We start from the raw sequence: 21,650 nt of genomic DNA on the forward strand, positions 1-21,650 counted from the left end.
GACCCCAGCACAGATGGTTAAATGTAAGCAATAGTGTCAGCACTTAAAAAAGAGATGGCATCAGTGAGAAAAAAATAAGTGAGAATGCAAAATAGCACTATGCAGTTGGTATCCTCCATTTCAGTAAAATTTGCATCCTTAAAAATCTTGCCATATGAAAACTAGAGAAAATCTAATTGCCCAGGAAAGGGAAAGGTTTAAAAATTATGGAAATATTACTATGCACTGTTTTAAAAAGTGAGTTAAATCTGTATATATGGCCTAGAGAGATGTCCAAAATAAAGTGCTGAGCGAAAAGAGCAAGTTTTAGAACAACATTTATATAAAGCTGTCCAATAGAACTCTCTGCAATGAGGGACATGTCCTACAGCTAACTGTCCAATATAGCAGCCACCATGGCAATGTTCTATATCAACACAATCCCATACGGTAGCCACCAGCCCCCCATGGCGATTGAGGGCATGAGATGTGGTAAGTGAGACAGTTTTCAATTTTATTTAATTCTAATTAATTCAAAATGAAATTTAAATAACCACATGCAGCGAGTGGCTTCTGTATTAGTGCAGGTTTATAACACAAATCCTTTTTAAAAAAAAAAAAACCTCCATACAGTTCTAAGTAAATAGGCACACGCGCGACACATTCAGATATGCGCGTAAGTTCACGGGCGCCAGAGCAAGCATCCGGAAGCATGTACTTATCAACTAGCAAGTGGGACTGGATGGTGGAGGAAGTAGGGTGATGACTTTCACGCCTTAATTTTTTCCACTTTGGAACTCTTTGTGACGTAATACGTACAATCAGCTCACGGAACTTCTTCTTGAGGGACTGGTGGCGCTCTCGAAGCTGATTGGCCATGAGTTTGTACTGGTCCCTTTCCTGCTGGCATGTGTCCAGCTCCTTGGAAAGGATCAGCAGGGCTTCCTTCTTACTCTCCAGCTTTCTTTTACACACCAGGTACTGCAGAACAAACACATGCAGACGACTGCTCAGAACCGTCAACAGGCCTCCCTCCTCTCACCTGCGCTGGGGTTCGCACACCCTGCGGAGTTGGTTTTGTTGCCTTTTTTGTTTTAAGAGATTGTATATCCAGAATCATTTGTCAGCCAATGACATGTGAGCCTAAAGGCTGCTAGTGTACCTGACATAGTCCCCTCATGACAGAACCAAACCCTTGGACATTCACGAACCTTGGCCAACTGAAACAGGAAAAATAATTGATAAGTTCAAAAGCAGAATCCTTTTTGACAATTACACAGATAGCTAAATAAATAGATAGTTGGACCCCAAATTTTATTTAAAAAAGGATTTAGATATCCAGGTAAGATGATGTAAAGTTCTATTAAAATTTTACCAAATGATATAACACGGAAAGATTTAATAAAAATTGTATATATTACTAACAATTATCTCTTGGGAGCAAAATTATTTGCATTTTTTTTATTCTTTATACTTTTCTGTGTTTTCCAAATGTTATAGAACACACCTATATGGCTTCTATAATAAAAAAAGTACAAAAAGTGTAATGAAAGATAATTTAATTGAACCATAAATTACTGCAATAGATTGTACCTGCCCATGCAACCCAGCAGACATTTTCTCACCTGAGAATTTTTGTTCAATAAATTCAGTCAGAGGTGTGCACCTTCTCCTATGATTCCAATGCAGACCCCCACCCCCCCACCCAGAGACCAATTTTATGAGCTAAGTATTTTAGTCACACTTTGAATTATCCCCCCAAAGTCGGGTGTATCTTGCTGGAATTCTTCCTCAGAGTTGCGGGATATCTTCGTCCCTCCATCTCCCCACTCCCCACACTGTGACCGACCCTCACCTGACAATCACCCACCACCTGGACCAGTGTGAGCCCGACTGGGATTCTGTCCTTTTATTGGATCTATAGTACCGTCTGGTGTTACTCACATATGTGAAATGTGGAACTTAAATACCTTTTGAATTTGCCCCGTAAAAGACCAAATTCAGAGCATTCATGAAAACAATTTATAGTTTCATTATACACTCTGACACGAGCACTTTGTCATTATGGATGCTCACACAAAGCAGAGACAGGATCAGTACTCCCATACCATTTGAGTCAATGCTCTTTCATGGACAAAAAGCATTACTCATATATAGTGCTTGCTTGGAACTGACTTTGTTAAGTTCAATTTCAAATAAATGAAAGGGGAAAAAGAGAGTTTTGTGCATTAGCACATTTTTTTTCCTTAAAAAAAAAAAGTAATTGCTTAGCTTCAAAAACAAAGGGGAAAGAAAAGCCATTCTGAGGCGGATTTGAGTTCTAAGAGAGGACATTTCCACCTTGGATGAATCTTACTCCTGGCAGTAATGAGGTTGGAATCCTGCCTTAAAACACCTTGGATTTTAACACTTTGACATCGTCTTCGTGGAGGCAAACGGTTCTGTTGCCACAGCGATTTCTCAAGAGTAAAATCCCCACCGAGTAAATATCAGAGGAGAGTAGCCCAAAAACCTGAACTGCAATGTCCTAAGGGAGGTATTGAGATTTCACAGGAAAAAATACCATTTACACACAGTTTAACAGAGCTGCGCTTGTGCCTTCAGTTCTTTGCCTGTGATCAGCGGCCTCGGTTGGCAGTGCTATTGGCATTGGTGGCACAGAAACAGTCACCTTTGTCCCTTCAATGTATCAGATCCAAATCTAAGGCCTCAGAAATATTCCGTGTCTTCCAACTTTGGGGAAGAAAATCGCAATAGTGTGGAGACGTTGTACAGTACGGCAGGCAAGATTAGAGTCACATCCAGTCTACTGAAGGGGACCAGGTAAGGGTCACCACTTATTGGCAAAGTAGAATTCAGGTTCCCTGACCTTGAACTGCAATCTCTTACGGTCCAAGAGAGAAGCCGTTTCTCTCCCAAGGCATGGTCCAAACAGGGCTTTGGAGGCTGCTTAAAGAGCAGTAATAGGCCTCCATTCCCTCTGGGTCTAAGACACCTGGCAGATGAAGAGGCACAGAGTCCTCTGCTAAGACCCAGTGACCTGGGATTTGAGGAGTGGCATCACTGCTCTTCGGGTCTCCTTCGGGCATGAAAACAGGACAATTATAAGCTCCATCAAAGGGTAAGTAACTGATTCTGTATAGAAGATGAAGCCACACCAAGAAAAGGGCGGGGTCTTTAGAAAGCCACTGCTGGACTGCTCTTTCTTTTGCTTAGTATGGTCTAGAACAGTGAATTTCAAAAATGTTATTCTACGTCATTTATTTTTATCGGCAGAACAAAACCTTAGGCTGAAGCCTCATTTATAAACAGCTCAAAGTGGCGCTGCTCTGGCTGAAGATGGGACACCTCCCCTGTAGTCCTGCCACCCTCGCGCGGCAGCATCCACAAGGAGCCCTGCTCTACATCACCCTGGGATGCTCGTGAAAATGCAGGTTCCTGGGTCCCAGCTCAGACTACTCACCCTCAGCTCCCCTCCATACTGCCTGAATCATGAATCTCTGGTGGCTGGCTCAGAAATCTGCAGTTAGCACATGACACAGGTGATTCTTACTCCATCTATACTTTGAAAACCCAAGCACTGGAGGTCTCCAGTATCATGGTGTCTCAAAAGTTAGAAACAATTAAAATAGTCTGGAGGGACTGATAGGCCAGCGGCAGCTCAGGAGCTCAGGGCAAGGCTCCGTCTCAGAGCCATTCCAGGGTTGTCGGAGCCACCTTTTATAGTGCAGAGGGGTTCTGAACAAAGTACAAGCACAGACTACATTTTACCATCTGGCCAAAGACCCTAAACATGCAGAGACTCATTAAAATATCAATAGAAACTCTGGGATGTGTATGTGGGGGTGGGGGCAGTGGGAATGTTACCAGAGAATGGGATGGAATTTCTTGTTATTATTCTAAAATGATGACACTTTAGTCCCTGTGGTGGCAACTGCTAAATTGTCACATTTTCTATCCCTCCAACTGGAAACAAACAAGCAAAAGCCTGGAAAGAGAGAAAAAGGTGTTGAAGATCCTTTTCCGTTGGCAGCGCTGGACAACCAGCAAGTGCATGGACTCAGCCTCGGCCTTAGAAGGGACCAGAAATGGAACAGAAAGCGAGATAAGCCAAGTCACTGAGCTTGGGACGTTTCCGCTTCTAAAGGAGGATGAATAAGTGTAGACGATGGAGGGGGTGGACAGCAGAAAATCACCAGGCAGAGTCGGGAGGCCTCTGTCCAGATGTGAGTCTAGCAATGGGCTAATCATGAACCGTTGGGACCCTGGGAAAGCCACAGAACGCAAGGAACAAAACAAAGTCACACCGCCTGGGCCTCAGTTTCCACACTTGGAAAATGAGTGGGGTTCCCAGAGTGCCCTCCAACTTGAGGAACCCATGATTTTAACATCCCATCCAATATCACTGGGGTGCTGGGGCAAACACTGCAGGGAGGGGCTCCAGGCCAGGAGGTATGTATGACTCACTTCAAGCACCTAGAAGTTGCTTCCTCTGCCTTGTCTAGGGCAGAGCCAGCTCAATATTTCCAAAGATCACCTGCAGAAGAGTGGCAGTTCCAGAATCTCCAGACAGCTGCGGCTTCAGGACAGCCACCTGGTTGGAAAGGGCGCTGGGGCTGAAGCTGTGTTTGCAATAACAATTTACAGTAGAGTGAGAAAAGGCTAAATGTCTGAGTGGTCAACATTAGTGCCCCTCTCCAGTATTTCTAGTTCTCCTTTCCTTGCAGGCGCTCGGAAGGACTATTCTTCCCCGTTGCCTTGGAGTAAGGCAGAGCCATGTATCTTGCTTTATCCAATAGAGAGGGACTGGAAGGAACATGAGTCACTTCCAGGGTAGAAGCTCCCAAGAGTCAAGGTATGAACTACCAGCAGAACCTGGATCATGGAACCAGCACAGCAGACAACTGCCCTGAAGAGTCATTTGGGTCCACAGAGAAATTTGCGTGATCCAGAAATAAACTTTTGTACTGTTAAGGTACAAAGATTTTGGGGGTGTTTGTTATCAGAGCATAACTTAGCCCATCCTGACTAATACAGTCCACAGCAAAGTGTAAGGGTAGGGAGGCTGATAGAGATCGTATCTGCCCCTGCTCTGTGCTTCTATTGAGTTACCACAATGATGAAGAGGAATAACATTATCACTATTATTATTACTATTAATAACAAAGTGAAAGTTGTATGGCAAATGCTTTCCACGTATAATCTCCTTTAATCCTCACAAAACCATAATGGGGTTTCTGTGTTATTATCACGTACATTTTCTAAATGAGAAAGTGAGACTGAAAGAGTTTACGTAATATGCCAAGGGTCTGGCAGAGCTAGAATTCGAACCCAGGTTTTTGTACAGCCAAGCCTGTGGAACCCCAATTCCTGACAAACCAAGCACTCAGTGAAGAAACAACCAGAATATTCATGGCATTGGTTACTACGTCTAGTTGGTATTTTCAGCATAGGGAAGCTATGAAAAGGGAATTTTAAATTTGGCTACTTTTATACCTAGAATCTCTTGACCCACCCCCTTCCAAAACTAGATGCAAGGCCTGAAGGAAGAAGGGAAAAATAAACAAAGGATCCACGAGCATCGCTCCCCTCTGCTCCTCCTGAGGGAGCCAAGGAGAGGCAACAAGGTTTTCATCCACTTAAATGACATGGGATAAAACTAGAGGCTGTTTTCTCAAAAGTGACTTGGTCCTAACAATTTTCTATAAGCTGTAGTTGCTCTCAATCATTCATTCAACAAATATTTTCTGGGTGCCTTCTATGTGTTAGGCACTGAGCCAAGCATTTGATCTCCTAAAGGGATAAATGGCCCTGGGGATTTTGAAATGGAAAAACATGATACTTGGATAACAAAACATAATTTCCACAATTCCTTATGGGTTTTTCTGAAACCCCCAAAGTTTTGAAAACTGAAAATGTGTTCGCATCCCGTTAGTGACCTCAGCCTATGTGAGGGTTTTTACTGTCTTTATGCCACTGATTGTGAATATTCATACATTTGCTGAAGACAAATCAATGTGTTTGATTTCCAGCTGCTGCCCAGAACTCTACTGGGGTTGATACACGATATACAGTACACTTATTACATTTCCTTTCAGATACCAAAACTCCTGCCTCTAAAACATCTGGGACCCAAGGATTTCAGATATGGTACCTGCCTATTATTTGAAAGTCACCCTTGCAAATCTCTGTATAGTCTCAAAGACATACTGGTGACTAAAATCAAATCTTTCTCAAGCAGCAATTGTCCAAGACCTAAGAATTTATTAGATTTTGACTTCCTCACGTAGGCCAGGAAAAACCAAAAGTGTGTTACATGCAGTAAATGTTCAAGCTGCCACAGTGCTTACGTGCCTATTCCCATCACCTCACAATGCCTTTATTCTTGAGAATTAGCATGAATGCTGGAGTGGAAAAAAATCCTCCCAGATAACCCAAGTGACTTGCCCAATTGCAAAGAACAAGGTTCCCAGCTGGCAGCATCTTCCATAATAGTGTCTTCCAAATTGTGGGTCACGATACATTAGTCTGGGTAGTGAAATCAATTCAGTTGCAACCCTCATTTTCTTTAAAAAAAAAAAAAAAAGAAAGAACAGAAAATGGCGTGAATCCCATGCAGTAAAGGTAAGCATTGCTTCCTGAAACTTTTCTTTTTGCATATGTGTTTATGAATAAACATACATATATGTATGTTTTCACACATTTATGGTGGACTGCCATTTTAAAAGTTTGGAAATGACTCTTCTATAATAAGCCACTTTGCACATTTATTCATTCATTCATTCAACAAATAGTTAGTAAAAGGCACCAAGAGAGGCAAGATGGGGGCTGGGGGGTAGGTACTGGGCAGGAAAGAAAAGCTACACAGAGGAGATGATGCTTGAAATGAGTTTTGAGAGATGAGTAGGTATAAAAGGCACCCGAATAAAAGCCATTATGTAATAGAAATAATTAACCAGTTCTTTGGGATTGAAGCACAATTCTGATTAATTAATACCTGCTCTGCCCACCTTACTGAGATTACCATGAGCTTGAAATTCAACGTACTATGCTAAAATTTGGCTTTGGAAATGTTCTCAAAATTAAAGGCATTATTTTTACAGCAGTTAAAACTTACAAAACATTTTCCCAAAGACTCTCTCGTTCGATAGCCAACACTATATGACAAGTGTGACAAAAACTGCTTTTCCCATTTTACAGACAAGATAGCTGAGACTGTCTTTCCCAGAGTCACAAAGCTAACACCTGTCAGCTCAAACTACAAATTCCAGGCTGTTTTTAGTACTCGATATTGGTACCAATTGAATTATTAGCAATTCCACAAATTACCTCTCTTGGGTCAGACTATATTTTTAAAAAGACACTCTAGGAGATAATTGTGTAACTGAAAGCAATGCATTTTAATTCATAGTATTTTGAGACCCTGTTTGGAAGACAGGCAGCCCTCCTGGGGCCTTTTCAATCATATTCCCTGGGGAGCGGCTGAGGAGATACAGGCCACCTAGAGTCCTGCTCAGTGGTCAGCCAACTCCATGTCCCAAGTGCTCTGGCTAGCCGAGTGTCGGCTGATGGGCAGTTCACCACACTGGGGTCTTCATCAGCTGCATCACGGGCATGAGACACTTTATTTTTCAAAGAGCACTTGAACTCATAATTGTCTAAGTTGTGACTCAGGCCCTAGCCCTCTTGGCTAACTCGAATTCTACCCCTGCCCAGCCCTGCAACAAGGTGATCTCATACGGTCCAATGACTTTCACTCTCATCTCTGTGCTCATTTCACCCAAACTGATATCACAGCTCAGACCTCTCATCTGTACTTCTTGCTCTGCTATCCAATGTGTAACTCTATCTGAACATCTCAGAGGCATCTTAAACTGAACCCTTGATATTCCCTCGGACCTGCCCCGCCCCGAAACTTCCCTCTTGGTAAATAAATGGTACAACCCATATTTGGTTTTCCTTGAAAACCTTGGAATCATCCTTGCCTCTTCTCTTTCTTTGCCGGCCCTCATTTAATTCATCAGCAAATCCTATGGGCACTACCTTCATAAGACATATTGAATTTGAATGCTTCTCACCCACTTCTACCACTGTCACCCTCCTTCAAGCCACCATTATCTCCGGACTGGACTGTGGCCTTAGCCTCCTATTTCTACCTCCTGCTTCTACCCACCTACAGTCTATTTTCCAAGTAGTGACGAGAAAGATGCTTTTCAAATGATGGCAACATGTGGTAGCTCAAAATCCCCCATGGCCTCCCATCACCTTTAAAGCAAAATCCAAATTTCTTCCACTCCCCCTTGCTCACTGCTCTCCACCCTCACTAGCCTCCTTGCTAGCTTTGACCACATCAAGCCAATTCCAACCTCAGGACCTTTGCACTGCCCTCTGCTTAGATTGTGTGGCTTCCTCCCTGGATTCGTTCAAATCTCTGTTGTAATGTCTCCTTCTCAGGAAGCTCTGCCACCACGCAGACTCTCAATCCCCTTATACTGTGTTACCTTCCTTCACAGCGCTTATTACTTGACCTTGAGCTACACAACTAATTATTGATTTACTTTCAACATGTCCCGCTCCATGGCAGCAAGAACTGTGCTGTTTCATCCCAGATCCCCAGTGCTGAAAACAGCACAGAGTGCATAGCTGGTGAATGAGAAAATTCAATCTTACTACGTCTTCAACATACCTGTGACACACGTGGTATGGTACCCATTTTACAGATTCTCAAACTCACAGCTAGTGAAGACCTCAGGAATGATCTAAGTCAGGCCCCTCATTCTACAGATGAGGAAACTGGGACTCAGAATGGTGAACTGACTTATCCAAGGCTGGCTAGTAGGCCCCAGAGTTAAAACCTAAACTGAGGATTCTTCTCATTCCAAGTTCAGCACAATCTTCACATTACCAAGTTGAGGTACACATTCCTGGCTGGGGAGACATAAATGTCTATAAACTTACAATGGTTCCTGGTACTTTTTTATAGTCATAATAATTATTACAATAAAATAGATAATAATAGATGATAGTAAGTGGCCAAACCATCATCCATGAATACTTACTAACTATAGTATGTTAAGTTCTATAAAGAGATGAAAACAAAGCTCCCAGAACACAGAGAAAAGGAGTTTAGAGGAATGGTTGGGAGCATGGCAGAAAGAGCTGGAAGGCCTGAGTTCAAATCTTGGCTTTGCCACTCACTAGCTATCAATTACTTAGCCTCTCCATGCCTCAGTTTCCCCATTTATTAAATGGGTATAATTATAGTATCTTCACAGGGCAGATGTGAGAATTGAAAGAATCTGCATATGTAAAACATTTAAAATAGTAAGTGCTGTATCCACATTCATTGTTATTACTACTATTTCTATCACGAGGCAAGTGATCATAGCTTGGCAAAGAAGGTACTCAAAGAGTTGGAGCAAGATGTGAACATTTGAAATGGATTCCGAAGAATAGGCAGAAGGGTGTGTTTTGTTTGGGGATAGACGGAGTTGTGACAGGTAGTGGTGATGAGAAAACAATACTGCTGGCAGGGGAAGAGCCACAGCAAAGCACAAAGGTGAGAAGTAGGAAGACATATTGTCAGAACAGCAAGCAACGAGCAACGCGCTGGGCTGGCTTCGGTGGAGGGGTGGGAATAAAAGCTGTGTGAGGTAAAGCTAGAAGGAGAGATAGATGGTGGCCGGGTCAGAAAGGGCCTGGAAATGTTGCTGAGGAGTACAGATTTTATTCTGTCAGCAAGCAGGAGCCCCGAGGGTTTCTGAAGAGGGGAGTGACTATAAGAATCCTTCTAGGAAGACAGTTTCATCCTGACATCATGTGGTGTAAATTATCTTGGACTATACAGCTTGGGTAGAATTGGATGCCAAGCTCACAAGGGGAGGGAAAGGATTTGAGGTTCGGGGTGCCCTGTGTAGACACAACTCTGGATCCTGCGTTTTGATCCAAACTCTCAGGCCTACAAAGAACACATTGGCTTTGCTGTTTCTTAATGCGGGGTCTGCTATCACCTTGTCTAATGCAATATTGATAGGCAGGGTGCTACCCAGGCAACCAGATGCACTCATGGGTTTAGCCTCAGCCTCAGCCTCAGCAGCTGGTATCAGAATCACATCAGTGGGCGAGTGGGTGCCCAACCACACTCCAAAGGGCTGAGCTGAACAGGCAAATGCAGCATGTTTTGGTCACTCGGGTGGGACCAAGGGATACACACTGGGTTCTCCTTAGGCCTCCATTTTTGCTCTACAGTTGAGGCATAATTCAGCTTGTCAAGTTCATGTGTAGTGTACAGACCAGGGATACTTGCTCTCTTCTCTACCCCGGAAAAGGAGGGTTTGTTTTCAGGAGAGGGGAGGGAGAAAACAAATTCGTATCTTTTTGAATGTCTTCTATGTGCTAGACACTGTTAGGAGTAATAATAATGAGAAGACGACCTTTATTTGATTATAAGAGTAAGTGGGGCAGCCACTATTTAGTGAACATTACTATCTTCCAAATTGTGCCAAATGCTCTAGTTAAAAGATCCTATTTAACCCTGTGAAACAGGTTGTTTGATTAGCCCCATTTTGAGCTGAGGACACTGAAGCTCTCAAAAAGGTCAATTTATCCTTCATCATGAAGGTAATAAGTAGCCGAGAAGACTGTTCTCTGCATATATCTGTTAGGATCCTTCGGTTGTAGGCAACAGTAACCCACACTGTCTCATAGGAACATGTTGGAGGGATACTGGAACTCACAGACTTGGCAGGAAGACAGATAAGTAGACCTAGAAACAGGTAGGCACTGAGGTGACTCTGGAGGCAGGACCAGGAACCACCAGGTCTCAGTGCAAGAAAGCTTGGGTTAGAGGCTACTGAATGGGGTAGAGATGAACTCCGTTACGTTTCAGATTCCTTGTCTCTCTGCTCAAGTGTTTCTCCAACTGGCCTAATGCTGATCACGTGCCATCCTTTGCCTGGGGGATGGGACACCCAGACTGTATCCCTCCAACCTGTCCCTCCAGATTATACCCAGTGGTAATACCATCCAAATTGGGGTGCTGTTGAGAAAGACAAATGAATGTTGGGAAGTGAGAAAACAGCAAATGTTCACCACGATAACCTAGTGTTGGGCTGCTCCCCGCAGGCCCATAAGACCAAAGAAAGAACCCGGAGTCAGCAACAGAGACATCAGTGGTTTAATGGATGCAGGAGCTCACACAACTGAAGCAAGGTCCTGGAGCGACACCCTGTGCGCAGCAGCTGGCAGGCAGGACTTGGCGGCAGGCTTCGCTCCGAGGTGGAAGGGGGAGACTGCCAGTTACAGGGGGAACTGATGTCAGGTTGGCTCATCGGTTACCAGGGAAACCAGCAGAGGAGCACATCTCTCACCACTCCTTTGATAAGAACAATCACTGGCTGGGACCTGGGGCAAGTGTGTAGGAAGGTCAGTCCTATGAGGAGGGTGTAGGTGAAGCAGGCACTGGTTGGGCAGGGGATGCACAGAGAGCAAGAGAACAGCCATCTTGAGTGGCCTGACCATACACCTAGGTAGATCCATCCTATCGAGCTTATTTCTCAACCTTGCTAAGGTTCCCCTTCCAGTGCTTCATGAATAAAGGGTGGAAAAGAAATGGTGGGCATTTAGGGAAGTCCCTGGGGGCCCAGTGGTTAGGATTCGGCACTCTGACTGCCAAGGGCCCGGGTTCAATTCCTGGTCAGGGAACTAAGATCCTACAAGCCTCGTGGCGAGCAAAGAAAAAAAAAAAATGGTGAGCATTTAATAGCAAGTTTTATTTGAACTAACCTCTGAGCCTCTACTCATCATACACAGAAACACATATACAGTGGTGAAGTTTACATGGCTCCAGTGGGGTACATAAACCTACCAACTGGAGAAAGGGAAAAAAAAGAACACACCACCAAGTACAATGGGTAATCAGTGAAACATGAATGGAATAAACTTGGTAAAATATGCCCAGTTTTTGGCATGCATACAAGATATCATGAAATGTTTTTATTATCCTCTCAAAAACGGATTTCTTTTGAATTGCATTTCAATTATATTTTTAAAGCAGAGCTTATAGCTCATTTGTCGATGTTAATTCATATACACATGCAAACACCTGAAGGTAGCCTCGTGCTTCTCAAGAGCCCAAACCCACTGTTTTCACCACTGAGTGGCTTTTATCTACCCACTTACTGTTATCTGCAATAAAGCAAGTCATAATTGCTACAAGGAAGATCATAATAATTAAATGACTATCTGACATACTACATTACTATTTGGATGGCTTTACAACCAGATAACGGCTGAGAGAGATGAAGGTAGCCTGGGCGTCAGGGAGGGGACCTCTCCGCCAAGTGACCCTCTCTGTCAAACAATGACTCATGGTCCTTGGCGGCTTTTACTGATGGGATCAGGCTAGCTCTCATTAACTGCTGCAAGAACATGGCTTGTTAATCCAGAAAGGCCTCTCAGCGCGACGATAAACACATGTGGCTGAAGGGTTCATGTTCAGGAATAATTTAGAAACTTCTCAACAGGACACTCACTCTTAGTCTGAGAGGTATTTCCTCCCCTGGTCCCCCTCTGCTTTCTACTGTCACTTTCCTCTTCCTACCCTACTCTCTCTCCCCCATTCAGGGATACCTCCTCCCCCATCCACTAAGCAGCGCCAGGTAAACAGTATTCAACAATCAACAGACATTCTCCAACCTCAAAAAGCGACTCCCTCCATTCCTGGAACCCCTACTCTGTGCTGCTCAGTGATCACTAGCTGGGGCCATCATTTGTCTGCCTACCTGTCTAGTCCAGGTACCAGTCCCTTTGAAAACCAGCACTGGGACCTGCCACTCTTCTTTAAAAATATCTCCATTAAGGAGAGTGGCAAACAAGAGCCCTTCAATGTCTGGCTGAAATCCAGTTCCCTGACTTTTCCCGCCCACTATGTTTCTATCAAGGCCCACTTACTGCTACCCCAAACTCGCTCTCCCTAACCTCTCTCTTTTCTTGTCAGCTCCTGGACCCAGCTCACAAGTCCCTGACTGGGAAGCCCTCTGCCATCCCCAGGCAGAGTAAGAGCTGGTTCCTGGCGGCCACACGGTATTCTGGGTACACCTTGATTAGAGCATCACACGCTGCATCACTGTCACCTGCCCACCCATCTGCATCCCCACAGACTGAGGTCTCTTTGCAGCCAGAGTCCAACTCATTCACCTCTGCATCTCCAGAGCCAAGCACAGCTCCTGACCCAGAGTGAATACCCACAAAATATTTGAGAAATAAATGAATTTCAGTTTCCATGAAGCTGAAAAATATTTATATACGTATTATCTATAAATTTATTTATAGATATTTATAATATATATATTTTAGCAAGATAGCCATCAATTTTTATTAAGCTTAAATCTCTAAATTCCATTTTAGCACCATGTTTGGGGGAAAAAAGTCCAGTTTTATATAAACTCGATGTGTAAGGAGAGGGCACAGGATAGCTCCTATAGAATTATCAAAATGCTGTTTGTATTTAACCCCATTTTTATCACTTCAAATGAGCACTTCCCTACATCATCTGGGCATATACTCCATTCACCACCTTTGTTGTTTGAAGTCTTGCAGAATCACTGCTCTAGATAGAATATAGGGCTGTGACCTGCAGATACACGTGTGTATACTTATAACTCCACCGGACCAAGTTTGGGCATCTACAGGGTGCATGCCATTTGGGGCCTATCATATGCTGATGTCCACTTGGCTGAAGTCCTCCAGTTGCGGCGATCCCAGCCACGCACCGCCAACCCGCTGGAGGCTTCCTGTGAGTCTTTCCCGTCCATGCCCATCTCCTGTCTCCAATTGTACAGCTCCCTGCGTATTCCACAGCCTTCTTCTAAATCTGCATTCGCTTCTGTGATTTTTAGATAACATTTCAGCAATTTCAAGTCTGTAACCTAATGATTCTAATGCTCTTCTCTAAGAAGACTTTTTTTTTTTTTTTTTATGATTTACCTTGCTCGGAGTCACCATGGCAGTTTCCCCTCTCTTGTATTACTTTCGACAGGCAAACTTTGATTATTTGAATGCCCCAGGGGATGTGCTGAAATTTAAGTTAAGTGAGATTTCAGGTTATTGGAAGAGTTTATAATGTGAACCACTGTAGCTGGGGGGGGGAGGGTGTGTGAAATTCACTGACAGTCTTGGTTAACTGCAGTTTTGAGTAAGAAGGTTTGCCTGAATATCTATTTCAATCCCTTCACTCCTGTTATTTCTCCTTTCCTCCCTCTGCCCATCTTCTCACTCTCCAAAGAGTGTATTCTTATTCTTTTCAGGCCGATAAAGATGAGAAAAAAGCAAGGAAAGAAGATTGGGTTTCCTTATAGTTGGCCGTACGTGGGCTAGGAAACCCCTTCCCATTTGCTGAAGAGAGCATATGTTTTTAAAAATCATCCCTTGCCTGGAGTGAATTTGCTCTCTCAGACCCTGTGCTAGGCTGATCCGACCTTGCCTCGGGTCGAGACGCTGAGGGTGGAGCGTGCAACTCTGGTTCGTTTCAGAGACTGGGTGTTCAGGATGGAGCACAAGAAATACCTGTGCATCTGAGGCTCTCCCTTTTCCATCCAGGTTGCCAAGAGCCTGGGATATGCTGGATGAAGGTGACAGCCCACGTCACCAACCCTCACATATGCAATGGCCCGTTATAACATATAACAGTCACATATGGAATGTAATGACAGATTCGCTGGTTTCGTCATTATATGATAATAATTCAATTCAGTTGCAGAGGGCTCCCCCTGTGGGCTGGGTGGCAGCAAAAAGCCAGCAAAGCATGGGCAACATTTCGGTCAAACTGCCTTTCAAAGCTGTAAAAATGCTGTGGCTCTACTCCCCCTTGTCTCAAAAAAGAAATCATAAAAAACCCTAACATTCCTCAATAAGGCGCCCCCTTGTATATCTATCAGCTCTTAACATCTCAGCTCTGCCCCCAAACACCAGGAGCAGAGGGACCTGTGGCCATGTCTTCACTTTATATATGAGGTGCTGAGAGGACTAAGTGGTGGCATTTGCAGAACTAGAATTGATTCCTGGACCATCCTTTAACAAGAGGGAATTCGGGAGATACAGAGGCAAAGGAGCCATTAATAGAAGCAACATGGCACGTGGGATTTAGACTGAAATGTGGGTTTCACTGCCATCACCTACCACTGGGCCATGGGAAGCCCCACACCCACTCTGCACTTCAGTTTCCTCTTTTATAAATGATGATATCAATAACCACCATCATTTATGGAAGCTACTCGGTGCCCAAAGATGATTCATCATTTCACATATATAAATCATTAATCCTTATCACAACTCAAAAAGGTAGATGTCATTACCCCCTTTTACACATACAGAAGAATCTGAGGCTCTAGGAGGTTAAAAAAAAAGGCGTGCAGCCTGTAAGTGACAAAGGTGGGATTTGAACACAAGTCTGCCCCATGTCCTTTCTGTTGCAGTGCACTGCCTCTCTCACAGAAGAGTCTAAGGATTTTATAAGGCAATGCATGTTAAAAAAAAAAAAAAGCACTCAATAAAGTCTAAAGGCATCAATCTTATTAATTATCACAGTATCAAAAGAATCAAGAGAACTGTGTCTGCCCTATTCAAAGAAAGAAAACAATCTCCATTCCTCAGTTTGTCAGCAGACCTTGCCTCTCTGAAAAATATTATCCCCCTGCTGGGATGAATAGTTCCATAAGAGGGCCAAAGTACTCAAGATGAAGAGTCAACTCAAGACGGTGCGTTCTGTGGGACTATTCCCTGGCTCCCTTCTCTCTGATACTTGAGTCAGGTGCAGATGCTCTAAAGCAAGGAGGTGTTCCATCCCCGTCTGCCCCAGAAGGCAGTCATCTGCAAACTAGAGATCTTGAAATCAGCCATGCAAATCCATCACCATTTTAATTATCCAAGTAAATAGAGCTCTTACCACCATCTGCCAAGATTTCAACCAGCCGTGTTCATTAAGCTCCCCCAGCAGCTCCTTCTGGATGAGAACCATGGAGTCATTGCTAAAGGGCCACTTGGGCCCACATTTCCGCCTACAGGATGAAGGTGTCCCCAGCTGAAGCATGTGTCTCGGAGCTGTTTTTTCCCCTCTCTACACCTTGCTCATATTTTTCTGAAAGCCGTTAATTTACTCCTTCAAAGTAACTTCATCTTTGTTGTTCTTACTTCCTTTCCACCAACTCCAGGCAGTACTGATTAGTGAGAAATTTTCCTCCACAAGAACTGTCAGCTCAGAACTCAGCCCCACAGCAAAAAGTGAGGTGGAGCTACATTCTGGAAGGGTGGTGTGTGCAATCCTGGTGATTCGAATCACCAGAGATTTCAGAGACCAGACTAAATTGTAAATGCTTCTTAAGGCGGGGACTCTGTCCAGGTCTGTTTCTCTGGCTGATAACTGTGCAAATGAGTTGATTATGTTAGTGAAAGGCTCCCGTGGGCGACCTGAGTTAATTATGGCTTTCAGGGAAGATGGCAAAATCCTCACTAGCTACAAATCACCAATGGACCACAAGGCAGTATTGGGTATAATTGTACTTGCTTTCCTTGACAGTCAGTTGGTCCACCAACACCACTACCTCTGTCATCACCATTCCTCAGGATAGCATTTAAATGACAATCAAGTGATTACTATTCTCCTAGTACAGAATTAAGACCTGACACTCAAAATATTCCTTGGAGGACGCACAGACATCACTGATGCAGGTAATGTCCAAGTTTGGGCATTTCTCTTTCACTAAAGAAAATTCAGTGATAATCACAGCATCACCACAGATAGCAGCAACAAATTGCTAATTGCTAAATATATGATCCGGCTGACCACTCCAAAAGGGGACGACATTTCAGAGGCAGAGAGACCTAAAAGTATATGGAGGACAGCAGATATGCTGAGTGAGACCCTGAGCTTGAGACCCAGATATGACCATGCAAGCGTCAGTCAAACACAGAGGCAGACCCTCTTCTATCAGTGACGGTGTACCAGGCACTTTACACACATTAGCTCATTCGTCCTCACCATGAGACCCTACAAGGTAGGTACAGTTACTATGATCCCCTATATACATATAAAGTGCTGGTCAGTAAGATGGAAGCAGAAGTGTCCTTTGGGACTTCTGGGAAGTTTCCTTAAGGGAGGGGTCCCCAACCCCTGTACCAGTCCACACCTGTTAGGAACCGGACTGCAGAGCAGGAAGTGAGTGGTGGGCGAGCAAGCGAAGCTTCATCTGCTGCTACCCATCCTCCCCTCGATCCTGTCCGTGGAAAAACTGTCTTCCACGAAACCAGTCCCTGGTGCCAAAAAGGTTGGGGACTGCTGCCTTAAGGGGAGAGGTACACTCCTGCATGTCTTCCTCATCCTGCAATATATGGTCCACAAGATAGAAAACCTCACTCTTGGAATGGAGCAGTAGAGCAGAGAAATGGAAGGTGCCTGGATCCCTGACAGTGAGCTGCCATATCAGCCCAAACTGTCTACCTCCAAATTTACTGTACATGTGTGTGTATGGCTGTTAGCATAACTGAGGCAATCTTGGGCCCTTAAAGTTTCTCCTGTCCTTTTGCTGACCCTACCCAGGACTGTACTGTGCAGTAAGTCACTTCTCTGTCATCAAGGGCTTTGTATTGATAGTTAACAGATATTGTTTAATGATCATTAGGACCAGGTGGCCTCTATGCTCTGTTAGTCCCCAAACAATGATGAAAACCTTCACTGACGTATTCCTTGTGCCCACGAGACTAGTTACTCATTCATGAATCTTGACTTAGAAATGCACGTCCTGTTTCCCAGCACCTATCCCAATACCCCTTTAACTATAAAATTGTCCCTATGGCCCCTAGGCAGTGCAGGTGCAGCTGTGAATGCTTCCAGATCATTGGCCCCTACCCATCCCACACTGTGAGTAAATCACCCTATAATAAACTGATCCGTTGACTGTATGGAGCTGTTTGCCTCATTTTTTTTTTTTTTTTTTTTTTTTTTTTTCCCCCTTCTCAATTCAGTGGGCACTTTTTGTTCCCTCTGACCTTCAACAATGTGAGTGAGAAATACAGATAATTCTATCTTATTTAAACCACTGTTATTTCTATTACATTAAAATTAATCCTAAATAATATACTGATATGCCAAACAACTGATATTGAGGAAATTTCAGAAGGAAATTAATAAAACAATCCCATTTACAATCTCATCAAAACTAATAAAATAGCTGGGAATAAATCTAAATAAGGAGGAAAAAAAACCTGTACTTGGAAACCTGTAAGACACTGATGAAAGAAATTGGAGACAACACAAATGAATGGAAAGACAGACCATGTTCATGGATTGGAAGAATTAACACTGTTAAAATGACTATACTACCCAAAGCAATCTACAGATTCAAGGTAAGCCCTACCAAAATACTAATGGCATTTTTCACAGAACTAGGACAATCCTAAAATTTGTATGGAAACACAAAAGACCCTGAATAGCCAAAACAATCTTGAGAAAGAACAAAGGTGATTTCAAACTATAGTACAAAGCTACATCATCAAAACTATACAGTACTGGCACAAAAACAGACACATAGGTCAACAGAACAGAACAGACAGCCCAGAAATGAACCCACACTTATATGGGCAGTTAATCTATAATAAAGGAGGCAAGAATTTACAATGGAGAAAAGACAGCCTATTCAATAAATGGTGTTGGGGAAAGTGGACAACTACATGCAAAAGAATCAAACTGGACTACTTCCTCTCACCATATGCAAAATAAATTCAAAATGGATTAAAGACTTAAGTATAAGACCTGAAACCACAACACTTCTAGAAGAAAACATAGGCAGTACTCACTCTTGGAATGGAGTGATAGAGCAGAGAGACAGAAGGTGCCTGGATCCCTGACAGATGGTGAGCCCCCATATCACATATCTGTATTTTCCAAATCTGGCGTGGAGGGGTGCAGTGAACTCAGATTACTTGGATATTTAAAGTTACATCCACCATGACTCAAGGTTTTATCATCTCTAGGCATCAATAATACCTTCAGCCACTCAGTTTTCTTCCCCAACCTTTCCTCGTTCACAGATTCAGGCCATCAAGGGCAGGGACTCGCTGCTGCGATGAGGACACTCTGTGATGGGGGTGAACAGGCAGGGGTGGAAGGCTGGAGTCCCTCACTTCCACAGAGCCAGTGCTTGGACAAGGCTGGGTCACCTGGCACACCTGCCTTCCACCCACAGCACAGAGGTGGTGTCCTGCCCGTCCTTCGGGATGTGGTTACGACTGCGGGTCTCCTGACACCACTTTTGCTCAACTTCCAACTGAAATTGAAGTCATGGCAGGAGTCTGGAACCAGACCCCAAAAGCCTCTTTTTCAGCTCAGGTTTTTAGGCTTAGAGCTAGGTCAGCTGACGTGAGTGTACAGAGGGTCTGAACCCAAGGCTCCCAGAGGGAAAACCTTCTAACCTTCAAGTTTAAAAGCCTAGCTCCACACACTTGCTTCTTTTTGAGTGACCATAAAAAAGGACTTGGGGGCTTCCCTGGTGGCGCAGTGCTTGAGGGTCCGCCTGCCGATGCAGGAGACGCGGGTTCGTGCCCCGTTTTGGGAGGATCCCACATGCCGCGGAGCGGCTGGGCCCGTGAGCCATGGCCGCTGGGCCTGCGCGTCCGGAGCCTGTGCTCCGCAAATGGGAGAGGCCACAACAGTGAGAGGCCCGCATAACGCAAGAAAAAAAAAAAAAAAAAAAAAAAAAAGGACTTGGAATTTCTGAATATTTCATAAACACTCTGAATTTCCATCTCTTTATCTATAAAGACACTACCCCCTGCTCATGCTAACTGGTAAAGTAGTTATAAGACATTGATGAAGGAATACAGAGGAGGGTGACAACATTGTGTTGCATTTTGTACCTCAACTTTTAGGAAAGTGCCTGGGACATAGTTAATCCTCTTAAATATCAGTGGAGGGAAGGCAAGTGTAAGGAATTATTTTTATTCGTTACTGCTCATGATGAGAAGATGGCCATAGGGACCAAAAAAATAATAATAATAATCGCACAATTTCTTTGCATGAGAGTCAACCATGGGTGGCAAATAACCTTGGAGCAAACTTAAATTCTAGTCCAGAGCAGAGTTAAAGGCTGGCATCTGTTCAGACACACTATAGTACAGGTCAGAGTCCAATACAGAAAGGAGCTCTTTATAACCAAATGATTTCCCACCCGCAGCTTCTGCCTGACTCTTTTCAAGCAATATACCTGACAGAATAAAATTCCAGTTTGGAAGAAAGGAAGGAAAAGAAGGGAAGGTGGGAGGGAGAATGGGAGGGACTTGACTTCTAGTAAATTCATAAATCCCTTAGAGCTTATTAAAAGGAGATTTGACTTAACTACCTTTAAGAGATCACAATCTATATTTTGAGAGTCAGAAGGCCTGTAAGATCAAAGGGAGATAAGGGGACTTGGGGGAGGAAAAGAGATAAGAATATTGTTCTGACAAAAAAAAAAAAAAAAAGATGTCCTTGTTTTAATTCAGCAGTTTTTCAATTCAAGTATTAGCTGAGAATCCAGTGGGGTTGTCATCTCTTCTACGTTTGTTCATTACATGCAGCACATTGTTCTGGGCACAGTGGGAAATTAAAAAAATGAATCTACCCATCCTGCGTTGAGTAACTCCAGGCTGGAGGCAAGACGTACATAAATAATTCCAATGTGAGGCAACCCAGGAGACGCTCGTCACAGAGGTGTGTCTAGACGCTTGGGATTGCAGAAGGCAAGAGACCTTTCAGTTAGGGGTCAAGGTGGTCATGACGAAACCTTGAAAGAAGAGTGAGGAGAAGTGAGAGAACAAGAGTTCCTGGCAGAGGGCACAGCCTGAGCAAAGGCCAGGTGCATGGAAACACGGGCTTCCAGCAAAGACCCCCAAAGTGGTTCTGTTTGCCAGGAATACAGGACATGTGAAAAGGAGAAATGCAAAATAAGGCTGGAATGTTTGGTTTGGATGAAAGTAAGAAAGGCCTTAAATGACAGTGGAGTCCGAGCCAAAGGCAGAGCCAATAGGGCCGTGGAGGGCTTTGAGCGAGGAAGGTCAGGATCACAGTCCTGCTTTCAGACCCTTGACCAGGCAGGGAAGGACTGGAAGGAAAGGCAGAAAGAGATGCAGGAGACAGGGAGGCTGATGAGGAGGCACCTGCAAGAATCCAGGGTGGGGAGCCGACTGCTGGTTCTTTGTGAGCAAGTGCTGGGTCTTGGGCACCAAAATCAGCTGAATATGAGGCTTATTCAAAACCCCAACAAATGAGGAAGGTAAAGTGGTCAGCAGGAGACTGGACTGAGGGAGAGTGAGAAGGGTGCAAAGTCACAAGGTGAATAAGGTGAGCGCAGAAGAGGCCATGGGATGGAAGCTGCCCAGGAATTGATCGAGCAGTCTGCAAACACATTAGAAGGTCTGCCAAAGCTGGAGACTGTTGGGAAAGCAGAAAAGGTTACAGATTGACCCTGACAGCATTCACCAGCCTGGAGCAAATTAAAAAGCAAATTGGAACTGGCTTAAATAAAAGGGAGTCCCATCGCTGCCACCTCCAATATCTCCTTGGTCGTGGGGTCTACAGATGGCAGAGCAAGCAGGTACGTCAATCTGCACTTCATCAATATGAATTTTCAATGGCATCATGT

At 44.0% G+C, this 21,650-nt stretch overlaps 1 protein-coding gene across 1 annotated transcript in view; it reads right to left on the bottom strand.

Annotated features, from left to right (window-relative positions):
- CCDC149 (coiled-coil domain containing 149) overlaps positions 1-21,650 on the bottom strand; it is a 90,525-nt gene that overhangs the window by 56,153 nt on the left and 12,722 nt on the right. Inside the window, 1 exon segment of the mRNA XM_007448799.1 lies at positions 799-960. Within this exon segment, the coding sequence (XP_007448861.1) occupies positions 799-960 (162 nt within the window).

The sequence above is a fragment of the Lipotes vexillifer genome, unplaced genomic scaffold, assembly GCF_000442215.2.
Source record: "Lipotes vexillifer unplaced genomic scaffold, Lipotes_vexillifer_v1.1 scaffold100, whole genome shotgun sequence".
NCBI lineage: Eukaryota > Metazoa > Chordata > Mammalia > Artiodactyla > Lipotidae > Lipotes > Lipotes vexillifer.